Source organism: Rhinoderma darwinii, chromosome 1, assembly GCF_050947455.1.
Source record: "Rhinoderma darwinii isolate aRhiDar2 chromosome 1, aRhiDar2.hap1, whole genome shotgun sequence".
NCBI classification, from domain to species: domain Eukaryota; kingdom Metazoa; phylum Chordata; class Amphibia; order Anura; family Rhinodermatidae; genus Rhinoderma; species Rhinoderma darwinii.
The window spans coordinates 461,630,710-461,651,221 of NC_134687.1; the positions used below are offsets into that span (position 1 = coordinate 461,630,710).

Below are 20,512 nucleotides of genomic sequence, written 5' to 3' on the forward strand. Positions count from 1 at the left end.
GACATTATATAGAGACAGAACAATCGTATTAACAATCATTTGTCCCCATACTATTTAGGCGAAATTCACACGAACGTGTGCGTTTTGCGCGCGCGAAAAACTCACACGAACGTGTGCGTTTTGCGCGCGCGAAAAACACAGCGTTTTTTTGCGCATTGCAGTTCCGTGTAATGAAGGAGGTGCTTTTATTTTTGCCTTAATTTCTTGAACAACTGTTGCGCGAATCGCGCGCAGCACACGGAAGTGCGTCCGTGTGCCGCGCGGGATTTTCACGCACCCATTGACTTCAATGGGTGCGTGATGCGCAAAAAACGCTCAAGTATAGGACATGTCGTGAGTTTTACGCAGCGGACACACACTGCGTGAAAAACACGGAAAGTCTGAACGGCCCCATTGAGTTACATAGGTCTGTTTGTTTTTCACGCGCGTATCACGGACGTGATCTACGCTCGTGTAAATAAGGCCTTACAGTGGCCCGTAAACATACACCAGTGGACCTGTAATTAGACCAGATCACCAACCGGAAGTGTTGTGATGTGATCACATTTTTCAAGTATTTTGTTTTGGTAGCTCTCCTAAGGCAACTTTTATATTCACTGATGTAATACTGCATAAACAATATTTATCAAGGCAAGCAGAAACACAAAAACGCAGACACAATATGATTCTTTAGAAAAGAACATTTCTTACAAAATAAAAACCAAAATGGGAGCGTCAAAAATGTATACAATTTCAAGCAGTAAAGTTCACATTGAAGTTTCATCTTGGTTCTTTGGAAGGGTGCAATAGTAAATCTGACAAGTCCTTGGACCCCATGGCCTGTTTTATGGCCTGATGGTTACTTGGAAAAGAAGTTCCTGTGCAAGCAGTGAGCCCTAAATTGCAGCTGGGCACCTGCATTAGCATTACCGCTGATAAAACTGGACACCGCTCATTGCTACACCAAACAAGGGAAGAGAGAAGGGTTCAAAAATAAAAGTGAAAAAATTGGTTGAAACGTATATAAGATGACATTGTACTATTACTCTGGTCATGATTTAATCTGCATGACAGGAGTTATAGTATCTTTTACTAAAACTTAATCTTCTCTGTACAGGAAAAAAAAATACACAGCCGCAAGTTGTTACACATTTTAAGAAAGTATTGGTATAAATTACATTTAAACATATTAGCATACATGGTATTGTGCACTGAAAAGCAAAATGATTCATAACGGCTAGCCAATAACAAATGATCATGTCGTCTGTCAAACCTGTCCAGAGCAATGAGCAGTAGAAGGTCTGAATACAAGGCCTTTCAAAAGTCCCAAAGTAGATTTATTAATGTTTGTACAAAAATAGCTTAGAGGCCCAAGCTCTATATTTTAACCTGATTTTAAGAGTCCTTTATGGAATGAGGCTATGGGGTGCCATCTAGCAAAAACACTTTTTTTTGTTAGCTGGATTGAGTTTTTTTTGTAGTTTTTTTTCTTTCACACCCACAAAGGCCGCACATGTGAAACCTGTTATTCCAGTTATGGCTTTTTTTCCCCTCTATAGACACCAGAACATGGGAGTGCACCCTCTTTCTGATTTTATGGTTATTTGTACACAGATGTAGGTTGTGTGTGTTACAATAAGTTGTGCTACTCTGGTTATTGAAAAGGATTTGTTCATAGAGTAATAGGTGTCAACTTTAAAGTCTGCGCTCTCTGCAAACCACTAAATGTTCACAAGGTCCAACCAGGAGGTAGAAAGTACTGACTAGATCCGATTCATTCTAAGTTCAAGATAAGCAGACAACTCAAAACTGGCCGATCTTCTAGACCTTCTCACGTGTCTTGAGCTTCTGAAGTCCATCCAATTCTCCTAAGTTGTGTATGACCTGGTCCAGACATTAGGAAGTTTGAAGAGTCATCTGTGAATCACACCAAAGCAAGGCTTTTTAAGAACGCTATAATCCATTCATTCCCAATAGCTTTCAGCTTGGTTTGGTTGGAGCTTTGATTCTCACAGTCTGGTTTCGGACTTGCAACTTTGCTTGCGGATTCTGGGCATCAGAAGCAACGGATACAGGGACTGTGCTCTGACTGGCCGGAGCATGGAACAGTGGTGAAGCGGCAGCTGCCATTATTTGCTGCTGAAGACGTTTTTGCTGCACTACATGGGCGGCCGCTGAACCAGCTGGTATCACCTGCAGCTGCTGTGGTCCTGTAGCTGTAGCCTGGGTCAAAGTCACAGTCTGTGGTTGGATCTGTAATAAAAAGAAAGGAATCCAAACATAAAAATAAATCCCAACACACAAATTCACAGATATAAAATAAAAAATTAAAAAGGAAATGTATTAAGAATGAAAATGTTGCTTGTCTCAAGATGAAAGGAAAAAAAAAAATTGTGTGTAGTTTAAAATATATATGGGGGATGGGGCAGGGCGCACGTGAGAGGAGATCTGTCTATCTACATGCAAAAACTACTGTTCCCTAGCCTCACACATCAGATCAGCAGTATATTGGGGCTCACCTAGGTAATAGTGTCCACAACATAGTAAGTTTTAATTTACTCTTTAACCCCTTAAAGAGGTATCCCAAAATCAAATTATCACCTATCCACGGGATAGGGGATAACATTCTAATCGCAGGGGTGCCCACCGATCGTAAGAACCGAGGTCCCGAACCCCCAGATCTTCTTCACTGCTCGACCGCAGTGAGACGGACATTTAATGGAGCGCGATCAAGCATCTTCGCTGTTGCTCCATTCAAGGTCCATGGAAATGACGGAAAGAGCTCGTCTTTTTCCGTCATTCCCAGAGACCGTGAATGGAGCGACGGGCACATGCTCAACCAGCGCTCCTTTCAGACTTCTCCACACTGGCTCAGAACCCCTGTTCTCATGATCGGTGCGGGACCCCAGTGATCAAAAAATTATCACTATGATTTAGTGAATACCCCTTTAATGACCAGGTGTGAAAAGGCCTTAATGAAGATTTAATTTTTTATTTGTTTTAATTTCTGCCTTTTGCAGCCATAACTTATTTTTTTCATTGATGTGGCTGTACGAGGCCTTTTTTTTTTTTTTTTTTAAGAGAGGGAGAAATTGTATTTTCTTTCCGGCGCAGTTTGGTGGGACAAATAAATCCCTGTTTGATTTATATTTACCTTTTGGGTATGGATACAGAAAAAAAAAAGTGATTTCCAGGATTGTTTCTTTTACATTTTTTTATACTGTTCACGTTTCACGCTAAACATGTTAAATTCATGAGGTTATCGTGCAGATACCGAATATGTGTAGGTTTTTTGTTTTTATATAATGTATGGGCAGTAAAAAATATTTCATACTAAATAATGACTTATTTTGTGGACATTTCTTATTTGTCCAATTTTTTTTTTTTTAAACTAATGAAGGGATAGCTTTATTAACTTTATTTTATACTTATAATGTATTGGCATACTCCTGTATGCTAATACATTATACTGTGTCCCTATGACACAGGCTGCTGTTCAGAGGTGTAGCTGAAAACTCATGGACCCTAGTGCAAAAGTTCAGCTTGGGCCCCCCTCCCGTCCGGGTTACAGAAACCCAATTCACATGCATGGGGATGCGGATTGTTGTCTGATTCTACGCGTATTTCAGCATGGAATCCACATAAGTTCTGAGACATGTGAACAGGGCGAGTTCATAAAAACTCTCCTGCACATCTTGATGGAGTTTTGCACATCCGTATGGTAATATTACAAGTAGCAAAAAAACACAGATATGATGAGCGCTGCAGGAGGAAGCTAGTAGTCCTTTAAATGATTACTTTATTGAAAAAAAAAAAGCAGATGTTACGGGACGGCAATCATATACCTGATAAAGGTATCGGTTTGGTGCATAACGCTTAGTATTTATCAATAAAGTAATCATTTAAATGAATCCACGGACTACTGACCATCCTGCAGCGCTCATCATAACGGTGTTTTTTTTGCTACTTGTGATATTAGGGTATACAGTACTCACAGTGCAGTCAAATTTGTGTTTTTTGCCATGATTTTTGCAAATAACGCCTACTGTTTTTTCGTGTCTTGCACATTTATTTTTTTTTGGAGCTACTTTTATTATTGTGGTACAATTGGCGCAGTTTTGCTGCAATTTTCATAAAGGAGAGAGACAAAGAGGGATAAAGGAAGGGGCGGCTGGAGAAGCCTGGTGTACTTTACAAGGACCTGACCAGTGGGTGGGCCTTCTCTTCTGCAGATATGCTACTTCTACTGTGGTAGAAGGACCTGATTGGTGTGGTGTGGTGTGGGGGCTCCCCTGGTTTCAGAGCCCAGTCGCAATTGCAACCCCTATAGCTATTCCACTGATGCTGTTAGTGCAACACATAGTGTGCCTACACAGCAGCTTACAGAGCTCCAGGGTCATTTCTAGGTCCCCAGGGGTGACTGCAGAGCGTTGCCCAGTCTCAGATCGGGTCACAGGGAAACCCGGTGATGTGAACAAAGATAGGAGTCCCCTTTGTTCATGCTGCGGTCACGGACCGCGGTGACCAAAGGGTTGAACAGCTGAGATCATAGGTTCCGCCAATCCCGGACATATTTAGGAGGCTTTTCTAAGTACAGGAGCTGTTAATAACAGCTTTTCCTTAAAGTAGGAGCGCTCATAAGCCTTTTCTACAGCAAAGCCAAAAGACAAGGCTGTGAACGCGGGACCTGCACCGCCCACTGTCAAGAAATAGTTGGCAATCGGGAAGACGTTAATAAGATATTTAGTAAGGAAGCTGCCAAAAGACTGAACTTCAGAAAGGGCAAATATTTTTTTTTGGAGCTATGGGATGACCTTTGGCTTCGTTTACGTATGCATTGGGACTCCGTTCATGGGTTCCGTCTGAGCTTTACGTCAGGGCAACCCATGAACAGAATCTAAACTGAAACAAACGAAAACCATAGGTTTCCGTTTGCACCACCATTGATTTCAAGTGGCACGGATCTGGTGCAAATTTCCGTTTGTCACCGTTGTGTAAGGGTTCCGTAGTTTTTACGGAATGAATAGCGTAGTAGACTACGGTATTGATTTAGTCAAAACTACGGAACCCCTGCACAACGGAGACAAATGGAAACCAATTGCACCAGATCAGTCACCATTAAAATCAATGGTGATGCAAATGGAAACCTATGGTTTCAGTTTGGCTTCCCCTGACGGAAAGCTCAGACGGAACCCATGTCCCGACACAGATGTGAACGAAGCCTTAATGGCATAAACTGGGACAATGTCCTTAAAAATAAAAGAACACAACCTAAATGTGACATTCTTAAAAGCCTTTTAAAGGCTATGTACATCTTTGAAATAGATATATATATATATATTTTTTTTTAAATAAAAATATCAGTGTGTTTTGTGCAACTTTCAAAATAGTTTTTATGAAAAATAGTTTTTCATTTTTGAGATACAGCTGGTTTGTATCCTGTATACAGAGCAGCCGCATCTAGCACCTAGACCTGTGTCCGTCATGTCAGCGGCACTGACTGTTTCAGTGTCAGAGGGTCGGATCCACCTGTAATCGATCACATCTAAGTTATGAACTTAGATGTGATCGATAACAGGTGGATCCTGCGTGTCAGAGACAACCGCTGTCACTGAACCCATCAGTGCCGCTGACCTGACGGATTCAGGTCTCAGTGCAAGATACAAAGCAGCTGTATCTCAAAAAGTAAAAATAATTGTTAAAAAGTTGCAGAAAACACACTGATACTTTTTAATTTAAATACTTTTTTTAAATTTTTTTTAAAAGGCGTACATTGCCTTTAAAGGGAGTCTGTCACCAGAACGTCCGAGCTAAACTAGTAACAGTGTATAGTAGAGGAGACTCACCGGTTTCTAATTTTTATTTAAATTTTCTGCTTACTGCCTCCTTTGTAGAGAAATAAGTTTTATTAAGTTTATGCGAATGAGCATTTAGGTGCAATGAGGGCGTTACCATTGCACCTAAATGCTCTTACTTTGCTCCCCAGTTCAACACTCCCTCCCTTCTTACATTGACAGGGGCCAGGCAGTGTAATAGGCGCAGTCATGCCTGGCCCCGTACTATTTGTAACGTGCTCGCGTCCCTGCTCTTTACCCGGCGCATGCGCAGTACGATCATTCTGCTCAACGTTCTAAATCGGTAGTATTGCGCATGCGTCGAATAAAGAGCAGGGATGCTGCACACAGCAAGTGTTAACAGAAAAAGACAACTCAATATTCATTTCTCAGATTCTGCCGCTTTTAGGAATATCCCACATGTGGCCCTAGTGTGCTATTGGACTCAAACACAAGCCTCAGAAGCAAAGTCTAGTGTATTTTGGGGCCTTTTTATGCATATAAATTTTAGGCACCTTGTCAGATTAGAAGAGGTAATCTAGAGGTGTAGTGAGCATTTTGATCCCACAGGTTTTTCATAGATTTTATTAGAAGTGGGCAATGAAAAAATATTATTTATTTATCCAATAAGATGTAGCTTTAGCTCAAGATTTTTAATTTTCTCAACAAATAAAAGGAGAAAAAGTCCCCCAGCAATTGTACAGCAACTTCTCCAGAGTAGGGAAATACCCCATATGTGGTCATAAACTGCTGTTTGGATACACAGCAGGGCTCAGAAGGGAAGGAGTACCATTTGGCTGGAGGTTTTGCTGGATTTATTCCTGGGGGCCATGTTGCATTTATGGAGCCCCTGAGGAACCAGTACAGTGGAAACCCCTGAAAGGTTTCTCAATTTGGTAATCTACACCCCTTGAGGAATCTATGGGTATAATGTGCGTTTTGACCCCACATCTGTTTGCGGAATTTATTAGAATTGGGACGTAAAAAAAAAAATTCCCCAATAAGATGTAGTTCTAGCTCAACATTTTTAATTTTCACAAGGACTATAGGAGAGAAGCACCTCAACATTTTGTCCCGAGAACAGCAATACCCCATATGTGATCACAAACTGCTGTTTGGGTACACGACACGGCTCAGAATGGAAGCCATTTGGCTTTTTAAGAGCATATTTTTCTGAATTGTTTTTTTGGGAGCCATGTCGCATTTGCAGAGCTTCCTATATAGTAGAAATTCCCCAGATATGACCCTATTTTCAAAACTATACCCCTCAAGGAATTAAATTAGGGGTATATTGAGCATTTTGCCACCACAGGCTTTTTAAAGATTTTATTAGAATTGGGCCGTGAATATTTAAATCTAAATTTTTTCCAATAATATGTCGTTTTAGCTCAACAGTTTTCATTTTTACAAGGGATACAGGAGAAAAGGCACCCCAAAATTTGTTACGCTATTTCTCCCAAGTTAGGCAATACCCCATATGTGGTTGTGAACTGCTATTTGAACACACAACAAAGCTCTAAAGGAAAGGAGCGCAATTTGTTTTTTGGCGTGGAGATTTTACAATATTGGTTTTCGGACACCATGTTGCATTGGGCTGAGGTACCAAAAAAATAACCCCATTTTGGAAATGACACCCTTCAAGGAATTCATCTAGCGGTATAGTGAGCATTTTGACCCAGCAGAAATTAGTACACAAAATTGCAGATTGAAAATAGATATGCGATTTTAGTGCCTAATATGTTGAGTCCAGCTCGTGCCACTGGAGACACACATCCCATAAATTGCTAAGTGGGTCCTCCGGACAATCATAAACTGCTGTTTGGGCACACTGCCAGGCTCAGAAGGACCATTTGGCTTTTAGAGTGCAGATTTTGCTTGGTAGTAGTTTAGTTTGGGGTTTTAGTGTTGTTTCAGCTTATAATGTGGGGGCATACAGTGAAGGAAATAAGTATTTGATCCCTTGCTTATTTTGTAAGTTTGCCCACTGTCAAAGTCATGAGCAGTCTAGAATTTTTAGGCTAGGTTAATTTTACAAGTGAGAGATAGATTATATAAAAAAAAAAAAACAGAAAATCACAGTCAAAATTACATATATTTATTTGCATTGTGCACAGAGAAATAAGTATTTGATCCCCTACCAACCATTAAGAGTTCAGCCTCCTCCAGACCAGTTACACGCTCCAAATCAACTTGGTGCCTGCATTAAAGTCAGCTGTCTTAAATGGTCACCTGTATAAAAGACTCCTGTCCACAGACTCAATTAATCAGTCTGACTCTAACCTCTACAACATGGGCAAGACCAAAGAGCTTTCTAAGGATGTCAGGGACAAGATCATAGACCTGCACAAGGCTGGAATGGGCTACAAAACCATAAGTAAGACGCTGGGTGAGAAGGAGACAACTGTTGGTGCAATAGCAAGAAAATGGAAGACATACAAAATGACTGTCAATCGACATCGATCTGGGGCTCCATGCAAAATCTCACCTCGTGGGGTATCCTTGATCCTGAGGAAGGTGAGCGCTCAGCCGAAAACTACACGGGGGGAACTTGTTAATGATCTCAAGGCAGCTGGGACCACAGTCACCAAGAAAACCATTGGTAACACATTACGCCGTAATAGATTAAAATCCTGCAGTGCCCGCAAGGTCCCCCTGCTCAAGAAGGCACATGTACAGGCCCGTCTGAAGTTTGCAAATGAACATCTGGATGATTCTGAGAGTGATTGGGAGAAGGTGCTGTGGTCAGATGAGACTAAAATAGAGCTCTTTGGCATTAACTCAACTCGCCGTGTTTGGAGGAAGAGAAATGCTGCCTATGACCCAAAGAACACCGTCCCCACTGTCAAGCATGGAGGTGGAAACATTATGTTTTGGGGGTGTTTCTCTGCTAAGGGCACAGGACTACTTCACCGCATCAATGGGAGAATGGATGGAGCCATGTACCGTCAAATCCTGAGTGACAACCTCCTTCCCTCCACCAGGACATTAAAAATGGCTCGTGGCTGGGTCTTCCAGCACGACAATGACCCGAAACATACAGCCAAGGCAACAAAGGAGTGGCTCAAAAAGAAGCACATTAAGGTCATGGAGTGGCCTAGCCAATCCTTAATCCCATCGAAAACTTATGGAGGGAGCTGAAGATCCGAGTTGCCAAGCGACAGCCTCGAAATCTTAATGATTTACAGATGATCTGCAAAGAGGAGTGGGCCAAAATTCCATCTAACATGTGTGCAAACCTCATCATCAACTACAAAAAACGTCTGACTGCTGTGCTTGCCAACAAGGGTTTTGCCACCAAGTATTAAGTCTTGTTTGCCAAAGGGAACAAATACTTATTTCTCTGTGCACAATGCAAATAAATATATATCATTTTGACAATGTGATTTTATGTTTTGTTTTTTTAATATAATCTATCTCTCACTGGTAAAATTAACCTAGCCTAAAAATTCTAGACTGTTCATGTCTTTGACAGTGGGCAAACTTACAAAATCAGCAAGGGATCAAATACTTATTTCCTTCACTGTATGTAAGGTAGGTGGAGTACATCAGGGCATAACAGAGTGATGTAATAATGCAGTAAATGAATAATAAAATGAATAATCCATGGATTGGTGTGGAACGCTTTGAACCAATACTTTATGCACTGTTCGGGTTTTTTAGTGTAGGTGTTGGACTGATAAATGGTGTGCTTTCTATTATCTGTTTAAAACACACTCTGCAAACAAGAGAAGGACCCCCAAAAAAAATGCAGTTTGGGGAACTTTGCTGGGAAAATGTTCCCCAGCTATAAGGCAGCCTCGCTTCCAGTGGAGAGGACGGTTTGGAGCAGACATGCTTGGGCCCTCCCTAGTTCCCAAATATTAGGGCCTTGATAATTACCTCTTAAAGAGACTCTGTCACCACATTATAAGTGTCCTATCTCCTACATAAGGAGATCGGCGCTATAATGTAGGTGGCAGCAGTGCTTTTTATTTAGAAAAACTATCTATTTTTACCACATTAGGAGCGATTTTAGCTTTATGCTAATTAGTTTCTTAATGACCAACTGGGCGTTGCACAGAGGAGTGTATGACGCTGACCAATCAGTGACCAATCAGCATCATGCACTTCTCTCCATTCATTTACTCAGCACATAGTGACACTGCGTTGTTCGCTATGTGCGGTCTTATACTGACACATTAACGTTACTGAAGTGTTTAGACAGTGAATAGACATTCTTTTCAGCCAGGACGGGATGTTTATTCACAATCCCGACACTTCGTTAACGTTTCTGTGGTACTTACAGCAGAGCAAAGCGTAATCTCCCTGTAACCTGTCATTTAAAGCGAGATTACGCTTGCTCTGCTGTACCACAGAAACGTTAACGAAGTGTCGGGATTGTGAATAAACATCCCGTCCTGGCTGAAAGGAATGTCTATTCACGGTCAAAACACTTCAGTAACATTAATGTGTCAGTATAACACCGCACATAGCGAACAACGCAGAGTAAATGAATGGAGAGAAGTGTATGACGCTGATTGGTCACTGATTGGTCAGCGTCATACACTCCTCTGTGCAACGCCCACTTGGTCTAAAGTAAAAACACGCCCAGTTGGGCATTAAGAAACTAATTAGCATAATTCGAAATAAAAAGCACTGCTGTCACCTACATTATAGCGCTCATCTCCTTATGTAGGAGATAGGCCACTTATAATGTGGTGACAGAGCCTCTTTGAAACTAAAGGAATGTTCCCAACTGACCTGCACATCGGGATGGCATTGTATAAGGCTTACTTGCCATCTGTACAATGGGCACGGCCAGCTCTATGTGGTAAATCCGGTGTTTTGTAGAAAATATCTGCACTCCGGTATTGCCTAACCTTTGGCTTCATCACTAGCCCTATAAACAGCACAAGATCCTAAGATGTCCGCTGCATCTACCGGATCCACCTGTGGGGTCTAGCAAATGAGGACATGGGTTTTTTAGTGAAAAACTACTGGACATAAAAAAAAAAACCATTCATGGCCATCATTTTGCATCTTTGTGTTCCGAGAGTCAAGGTTTTATTTTTTCGTTGTCGGAGCGGTGTGAGGGCTTGGTTTTTGAGGAACGAGCTGTAGTTTTTATTGATTCTTTTGATCACTTTTTATTCAGAGACCAAAAAACAGCAATTCGAACACTGTTTTTTATGATTTCCAGCGTTCAGCTGCAGTATAAACATGTTAACCTAATTCTGTGGGTCGTTATAATTACAGAGATACCAAATGAACACAGTTTTTTTTTTGTTTTACTACTTTCCCACAATAATTTTTTTTAGCGTCGCCATCTTCTGAGAGCCATAACTTTTTTTATTTTTCAGTTGAGAGAGCTGTGGGAAGGCTTGTTTTTGCATGACGAACTGTAGTTTTGATTGGTACAAGGTGCCCAAAAAAAGAATTAAAAATGTAATAAAAATCTAAAATTATGTTATTTACCTATTATGTATAGTTGCTGTTTTTTTTTTTTATAAATGATAAAGGGAACCAGGGTGATTCTTGTTTTTATTACATAAACCTTAAATTAATTTTTCTAAAACATTTTTTATTTACACTTACTTGGAGACTTGAAGGCCTGTTAATCTGATCCCCTGTAGAATCACTGCACTACTTATGTAGTGCAGTGTATTGTAACTGTAATGTTTCAACTGACAGTCTATTAGATCCTGCCTTGGGCCGGACCTAATAGGCTAACATACATGGCCAACCAGGAGGCCATTGAAAGGCTTCCTGGTTGCCATAGAAATGCGGGGGCCGGTGGGGTACAGAAGGAACCCGCTCCCTCTGTCAACCACTTAAGATGCCACAGTGGCTATTGACCACGGCATCTAAGGGGTTAAACGGCAGCGATTGGCGATTATCTCCGCAGTTGTGGCGGGATGTCAGCTGTACATTACAGCCGACACCCACTGCGGATGGTGCAGGCACAACTCCTGTGCGGGCTTTATCCTCAGGAACTGACTGTACGCCCAGTTGAGTAAAGCTATCCTTAACATGGACGTAGTCATGTTCATTTGTGGGAGGGGGTTAAATTGGTCCTGTGAAAAATATATACCATATGAGAGTAAACAAGCTAGAAACAGGATTAAACCAATGTGGTTAAATAAAAAACAGTACGGGGGGGGGGGGGGGGGGCAATAAATGATAAAAAATAAAAAAGCGTTCAAACTACTAAAGCAAGATGTATATGAATGATGCGGGTCCGACACCCGGATCCCGCACCAATCAGCTGATCCGGCTGCCGGATGCTTTGAACAGTATGCAGTAGTTGGAGCCGGAAGTAGATGGCTGCTCCTATTCACTTGAATAGGAGCAAAGCTGCAGTTCTGGAGAAGCCATCTGCTTCCGGCTCCAACTACTGCATACCGTTCAAAACATCCGGTGCCCTGTGGCAGCTGGTTTTTGAATCCGCACCATGTCAATTGGATTTGCGTAATCACTGCTTATTTGTTGTGGGTTTTCCCCATTGAATTTAATGGGGAGGTAAAAGCCGCAACAAATGGCAAATGTTGCGGTTTTTTTGTGGCGAAAAAGCAGCGATTCTGCCGCAAAAAAAAATAAAATGAAATCTTACGCTTATCCAGAATTTTGTGTTTTATCATCCAGGCAGGCCTCTTGGGATGACGTGTCATCCCACGTGACAGCTGTAGCCAATCAAAAAAGGTCATCCCAGGAAGCCAGGCTGTAGGACGGGTGGAGGGACACGTCGCCATTGTTACGTAAGTATGAAACCTTTTCTTTTTAGGTGCAGTTTTTGCAGTGGACATTCCGGCCGAAAAATTTGGTGCGCTTTTTCGGCCGGAATTCTCTGTTTCGCACAGGGTGGATACGCTGTGTAGTTTTATGCAGCGTAGCCGCCCTGTGTGAACATACCCCGCTCAGTGATAGAGGGTGGTTATTAATGGTACCAGTGGGGTTCACAGCAATCAGTATTGAGCCCTCTACTATTTAAGGTCTATTAATGACCTTGTAGAGGTTTTACAGAGTATAATTTCAGCTTTAACCCCTTAATGACCGGGCCATTTTGCACGTTAACCCCTTCAGTACCCAGCCTGTTTTGGCCTTCAGGACCCAGCCGATTTTTTCAAATCTGACATGTGTTACTTTATGTGGTAATAACGTTGGAATGCTTTTACCTATCCAAGCGATTCTGAGATTGTTTTCTCGTGACATGTTGTACTTTATGTTAGTGAAAAAATTTTGTCGATAATTTTGGTATTTATTTCTGAAAAACACCACAATTTAGAAAAAGTTAGCAAAAATTAGCATTTTTCTAAATTTAAATGCATCTGCTTGTAAAACAGATAGTAATACCACACAAAATAGTTACTAGTTTATATTTCCCATATGTCTACTTTAGATTGGCATCGTTTTTTGAACGTCCTTTTATTTTTCTAGGACGTTACAAGACTTAGAACTTTAGCAGCAATTTCTCATATTTTAAAGAAAATTTCAAAAGGCTATTTTTTCAGGGACCAGTTCAGTCTGAGGTGGCTTTGAGGGCCTTATATATTAGAAAATCCCCAGAAGTCACACATTTTGAAAACTGCACCCCTCAAGGTATTCGAATCAGCATTCACAAAGTGTTTTAACCCTTTAGGCGTTTCACAGGAATTAAAGTAAAGTAGAGGTAAAATGTACAAATTTCATTTTTTTTGCAGAAATTTATTTCTAATACATTTTTTTTTTGTAACACAGAAGGTTTTACCAGAGAAATGCAACTCAATATTTATTGCCCAGATTCTGCAGTTTTTAGAAATATCCAACATGTGGCCCTAGTGCACTTATGGACTGAAGCACCGGACTCAGAAGCAAAGGAGCACCTAGAGGATTTTGGGCCTCCTTTTTTTTTAGAATATATTTTGGGCACCTTCTCAGGTTTGAAGGTCTTGTGGTGCCAAAACAGTGGAAACACCCCAAAAGTTACCCCATTTTGGAAACTACACCTCTCAAGGAATTTATCTAGGTGTATAGTTAGCATTTTGATCGCACAGGTTTTTCGCTAAATTTATTAGAATTAGTCTGTAAAAATGAAAATCTACTTTGGATTTTGGAGCACGGATTTTGCTTGATTGGTTTTCGGTTCCATGTCGCGTTTGCAAACCCCTGGAGGGATCAAAACAGGGGAAACCCTCCAAAAGTGACCCCATTTTGGAAACTACACCTATCAAGGAATTTTTCTAGGGGTATAGTTAGCATTTTGACCACACAGGTTTTTTGCAGAATTTAGTGGAATTAGGCAGTGAAAATGAAAATCAACTTTTTTTCTGAAAAAGCATAGAAATTTGAAATGTTTACAAGGAATAAAGGAAAAAAAGAACCACAACATTTGTAAAGCATTTTCTCCTGATTACGGCAATACCCCATATGTGGTAATAAACGGCTGATTGGACCCATGGCAGCGCTCAGAAGGGAAGGAGCGCCATTTGGATTTTGGAGCACGGATTTTGATGGATTGTTTTTCGGTGCCATGCCGCCTTTGCAACGCCCTGGAGAGACCAAAACAGGGGAAACCCCCCAAGTGACCCCATTTTGGAAACACCCCTCAAGGAATTTTTCTAGGGGTATAGTGAGAATATAGACTCCACGGGTCTTTTGCAGAATTTATTAGAATTAGGCAGAGAAAATTAATATCACAATTTTTTTCCACTAAAATGTTGAATTTTCTCATTTTCACAAGGGATAAAGGAGAAATAAACAACCAATTTTTATAAAGCAATTTCTCCCGAGTACGGAAATACCCCACATGTGGTCATACGTTTTTTTTTCATTAGAAATGAATTAACCCTTTCAGGACTGATCCATTTTTTGCTTTCTTATTTTCGTTTTTCACTACCCGCATTCCAAGAGCCATAACTTTTTTCTTTTTCCGTCAGTAGAGTGATGTGAGGGCTTATTTCTTGCAGGAGGAATTGTAGTTTCTATTGATACCATTTAAAGTGAAATAAAAAGTACTGGGAAACTGAAAAAAAAATAGGAAAATATAGTAATATAGGAAAAAGATCTGATTCCATTTTTTTGGGTTTTAGTTTTTACAGCTTTCGCCGTGCGGTAAAAACGAAAACTACAGCGATTTTGGCGGTTTAAATTATTTAAGTTTTTTACGGTGTTCACCGTGCGAGTTAAATAATGGTATATTGTAATAGTTCGGCCTTTTATGGACGTAGCGATATCAATTCTGTTTATTTTTTTACATTACTTTTGAAGAAAAATGGGAAAAGGTTTTTTTTTGTAACTTTTTTTTCTCTCTCACTACTAATAACTTTAATTCTTCTACACATTTTATTAGTCCCCTTAGGGGATTTGTACCAGCGATCATTGGATCGCTGGTAAAATATGCTGCGATACTAATGTATTGCAGTATGTTATTTTTACAGGCTTCTGTAACCGCACGATCGCTGTTCCTGTCCCTTAGTCCTGGGTGTCAGCTCTAATACACAGCCGACGCCCGCAGCGTATGGAGCGGGCTTAGCACGTGAGCCCGCTCCATACATCAACCCCAGCACCATGACGTGCTATTAAGTCATAGTGCTCAAAGGGGTTAATGCACAGCGGATGGTGTGAATATTACAATTTTGCACTGATGTGCCATTTTAGTGCATAATATGTTGTGCATAATATGTTGTGCCCAGTTTGTGCCACTGAAGACAAATACCTCATAAAACGTTAAGCGGGTTCTCCCGGGTATGGTGATGCCATATATGTGGGCGCAAACTGCTGTTTGGGGACGCTGCAAGGCTCAGAAGGGAGGGAGCGCCATTTTGCCTTTGGAGCGCAGATTTTGCTTGGTCGTTTTTCTGTCTTGGGTTTCGCTGGTATTTCAGTTTATATTAAAGTTTTTTGCAAGCCGGGTGACCAAAAACAAGCAATTCTGACAATGTTTTTTAGTTTATTTTTTGCGGCGTTCACCGTGCACTATAGATGACCATTATATTTTATTCTGCGGGTCGGTACGATTACGGCGATACCATATGTATATAGGTTTTTTTTATGTTTTGCAGCGTTTGCGCAATAAAATCACTTTTTTATAAAATAATTTATTTTCTGTGTCACAATATTCTGAGAGCCGTAACTTTTTTATTTTTCAGTCAAAAAAGCGGTGTAAGGGCTTGTTTTTTGCGGGACGGGTTGTAGTTTTTATCGGTAATATTTTCAGGTACATGCAACTTTTTGATCACTTTTTATTCTCTATTTTGGGAGGGGTGGTGACTAAAAAACTACACCAGAATCGCAATTTTTTGTTGATTTTTTTTGGGGTGTTCATCGTGCGGGAAAAATAACATTATAGTTTTATAGTTGGGGTCGTTACGAACGCGGTGATACCAGATATGTGTACTTTTTTTAACGTGTTCATTTTCTTCCTATAATGAAAGACTTATTATAGGAAAAAAATGAAGTGTTTGTTTATATCACTTATAACTTTTATTTTTACACTTTTTTTTAAAAATCATTTTTATTCTTTTTTGTACTTGTCCCACTAGGGGACACTTAGACTTGCAGCTTTGATCGCTGCTAGAGTACATTACACTACACATGTAGTGTAATGTACTCTAACTGTCATTGTGACGTGACAGTCACACTGACAGGAAGCCTCGGAGGACCGGCCGGAGGCTGCTCCTCCGAGGCTTCCGTACATGGCAACCCGGAGGTCATTATCTGACCTCCGATTGCCACGACAAGCATCGGTAGCCCCAACGATCACTTCGTGGGGGCTGCCGATGTGCTTCAAACCACTTAAATGCGGCGACGCATTTATGGGGTTAATTGCCTTAATCAGCGGCGATGGTCCGCTGACCGGCAAGGTTGGAGTGTCAGCTGTCAGGGACAGCTGACCTCCCGGTTCCCGGACACTCTCCGTTAGGACAGTGTGCGCCGGGAACTACTCCGCAATAGTACGTCTGGATGCGGGAACTAACCCCTCTGCAGGACGTACTATTGCGGCGCAGCGTGGGAAGAGGTTAATAACCAAGGATTATTTTTTGTTTTTTCACGGTCGCATTCCAAGAGTCGTAACTTTTTTTTTATTCCGTCGACATAGCTGTATAAGGGCTTGTTTTTTGCGGGACGAGTTGTATTTTGTAATTGTACCATTTTTAGATGCTTATAATATATTGATTAACTTTTATTAACTTTATTTTAGGAGAGAATTGAAAATAAGCAGCTATTCCAGCATTAATTTTCACGTTATAAATTTACGCCGTTTACTATGCAGCGTAAATAACATGTTAACTTCATTCTATCGGTCGGCACGATTACGGGGATTCTAAATATGTAAAGGTTTTATGTGTTTTTCCTACGTTTGCACAATAAAAACCCTTTTAGAAAAAAATGACTTCTTTTTGCATCGCCGCGTTCCAAAAGCCGTAATTTTTTTATTTTTCCGTCGATGTGGCCGTATGTAGGCTTGATTTTTGCGGGCCAATGTGTAGTTTTCATTAGTACTATTTTGGGGTACATGGGACTTATAGATTAACTTTTATTTAATTTTTTATGGGGGGAATGGGAGAAAAGAGAGAATTTTGCCGTTGTTTTTTGCGTTTTCTTTGGACGTCGTTCATCCGGCGGTTTAATTAATGTGTTCATTTTATTGGTCAAGTTGTTATGATCACGGGGATACCATATATGTGCATGTGTTATTTGTTTTGACACTTTTACTAAATAAAACCACTTTTTGGGCAAAAAAATTAGTTTTATTTGACTTTGACTGTAATTTTTTTTTGGGTTAAACTGCCGGAATCGGAGCGCGCTTCAATTCCGGCAGTTGCAGCAGGAGCCAGGCTGTGTATAACAGCCGTGCTCCTGCCGCTGATCGCGTGGGTACACTGGCAGTACCCGCGCGATCACAGGACGGATATATCAGTCCTCCTGTGCGAACTAGCAGCTGCTGAGGACGGATATATCCGTCCTTCGGCGTTAAGGAGTTAAGCTCTGTAAAGTAATCAATACAGAGGAGGATAATGTAATACTACAGAGGGATTTGGGGAAGCTGGAGGTGTAGGGAGTGAAATGGCAAATTAAGTTTAAGGTGGACAAATGTAAGGTTATTCACTTGGGCCCAGGAAACAAATTATATACTTATGCGTTCAATAGTAAAACAGTGGATAAAACTGCCACTGAAAAAGACTTGGGGATATTCGCGGACAGTAAAAGTAACTTTAGCAACCAGTGCCAGGCAGCTGCTGCCAAGGCATTTAAAACAGAGGCATAGATGCTCATGACAAGAACATAGTTTACCCTCAATACAAATCCCTATTCAGACCACACATGGAATATTGTGTACAATTGTGGGCACCTGTATAGAAGAAGGACATGGCTGAATTATAACGGACGCAAAGCAGGACGACAAAGTAAATTAGGAGAATAGGTGGACTGCAGTACCAAGAAAGGTTATCAAACTTGGGTCTATTCAGTTTAGAAAAAGACGGCTCTGGGGCGATCTAATTACAGTGTACAAATATATAATTGGACACTACAGGGATCTTTCTAATTTCTTTTACACCTAGGCCTGTAACAAGGACAAGGGGGAATCCTCTACGTCTCGAGGGGAAAAGGTTACACCACAGTTAGACGGGGATTCTTTACAATGAGATTACGTAACTCTCTGTCACATATTGTTGTAATGGTTGATTTTTTTGATCAATTTTAAGGAAGGCCGAGATGCCTTCCTTAAAAAATATAATATTAGACATTAAGGGTACTAGATTCTGGAGATTGATCCAGAGATTTATTCTGATATAGTCGGGGAGAAATTTTTCCCCTAATGAGGCAATTTGCATCAGCCTCACGGGGGTTTTTGCCTACCTCTAAATTATCATGGTAGGATTATAGGTTGGATTCGATGGACAGGTGTCTTTTTTTTTTTTTTCAACCTTAACTATGTAACTATGTCCCTAAAAAAATAGCAGCGATCTCTGCAAGATCTTCCTATAAAAAACAGCAACTATTTTTTTGTATAGTGAAATCAGTCTGCAACATGCAAACAAAGATGACAAATCAGTTCTTCAGTCCACACACTCAATATTACATTTAACATGGCTCTGTAGAAAGGCAAACTGACAATCAATGCAATCAATGAATTTGAATGGAAATATTGTAAATTTGATGAATCATAATTATCGAATACAAAATAGTTTCTCTTACCTGCTGTGATGCCGATACAACCTGCTGGAGTGTAGCAATTGCGGCTTGCTGCTGGACCACCTGAGGGAGTTTGGCAACCTTTAAAAAGTTATAAGGAGGCCACTGTAAAAATGAACATTATAGGAAACAAATACTAACAAACACCTACATATTTACTGTCCTATGTAATATAGTTGGGATTGTATATCTTAAAACTAATCATCACTTAAAAAGTCATAATTACGACTTCCTATCTCACAATCAGCACCTATAAAATTATTTGGTAGTAAATTATAACTGTGATATTAAGTCATAGTAATGAGAAAAAGACAAAAATTTTAGACAGTAATATATATATCTATATCTATATATATATCTATATACATACATACACACACACACACACACACACACACACACAATCAATATACACACATATAAACACATACACATGCATATACATAGCCACCAAATATATGGTGATTATTTTACTGTATATAGGCACTATTAAATAAAGTATATGAAATTTAAAAAAAATAAAAAAACTAATCTCATTGCATTTTTTTTTTCATTTGTCCCATAAAGGGACTTCGACTTTACCTTGATACTTGACTTACAATATACTGGCATAAAGGCGCTAAAGTAATCATGATTTCAAGTTCTCACATAAGTAGTGAACATCTCATCACTTCACCCGAAACAGAGATCCTGTGGTTCTCACATAAGTAGTGAACATCTCATCACTTCACCCGCACAGAGATCCTGTGGTTCTCACATAAGTAGTGAACATCTCATCACTTCACCCGCACAGAGATCCTGTGGTTCTCACATAAGTAGTGAACATCTCATCACTTCACCCGCACAGAGATCCTGTGGTTCTCACATAAGTAGTGAACATCTCATCACTTCACCCGCACAGAGATCCTGTGGTTCTCACATAAGTAGTGAACATCTCATCACTTCACCCGCACAGAGATCCTGTGGTTCTCACATAAGTAGTGAACATCTCATCACTTCACCCGCACAGAGATCCTGTGGTTCTCACATAAGTAGTGAACATCTCATCACTTCACCCGCACAGAGATCCTGTGGTTCTCACATAAGTAGTGAACATCTCATCACTTCACCCGCACAGAGATCCTGTGGTTCTCACATAAGTAGTGAACATCTCATCACTTCACCCGCACAGAGATCCTGTGGTTCTCACATGATTTCAATGTGTTTACCTGTATTTGAGTTCCAGGTGCCTTCTGTGCCTGAGTTAAGGACGTGGTCAGAAACTGAGTTTTAATTGCTGGTTGGTTTGTGTAGGTGACTTTTTGCTGCTGTGATGCAGAAGACACTTGAGGAGTAGTTATCTGAAGGGAAAGGTAAGGCTGAGCATTAAAAGCCCAGGGAAAAAGCAGACAGGAAGAGATCAGCATAACTGCCATTCAAAAATGCAAAATTATTTTTTATTTTAGCATAATCAGTACATCATCTCGCTTGTTAGTTTTTCTGGGCACAAGTCAAAAGTCTTTCACACAGCAGTATTTTGCATCAGCATTTGTAAGCCAAAATGAAAA

General features: G+C 40.4%; 1 protein-coding gene across 6 annotated transcripts in view; it reads right to left on the reverse strand.

The window, feature by feature from the left end:
- Positions 1-665: 665 nt before the first annotated feature.
- LOC142657678 (E1A-binding protein p400-like) overlaps positions 666-20,512 on the reverse strand; it is a 164,213-nt gene continuing 144,366 nt past the window's right edge. For 5 of the 6 annotated variants that reach the window (XM_075832966.1, XM_075832984.1, XM_075832993.1 and 2 more), the window contains 3 exons: positions 20,174-20,323; positions 18,969-19,046; positions 666-2,232 (listed from right to left, as the gene is read on the reverse strand). In XM_075832966.1, coding sequence (XP_075689081.1) covers positions 1,960-2,232; positions 18,969-19,046; positions 20,174-20,323 — 501 coding nt within the window. In that variant the 3' untranslated portion in view covers positions 666-1,959. The remainder of the gene's footprint in view (positions 2,233-18,968; positions 19,047-20,173; positions 20,324-20,512) is intronic. The other variant, XM_075832975.1, reaches the window with a different exon arrangement.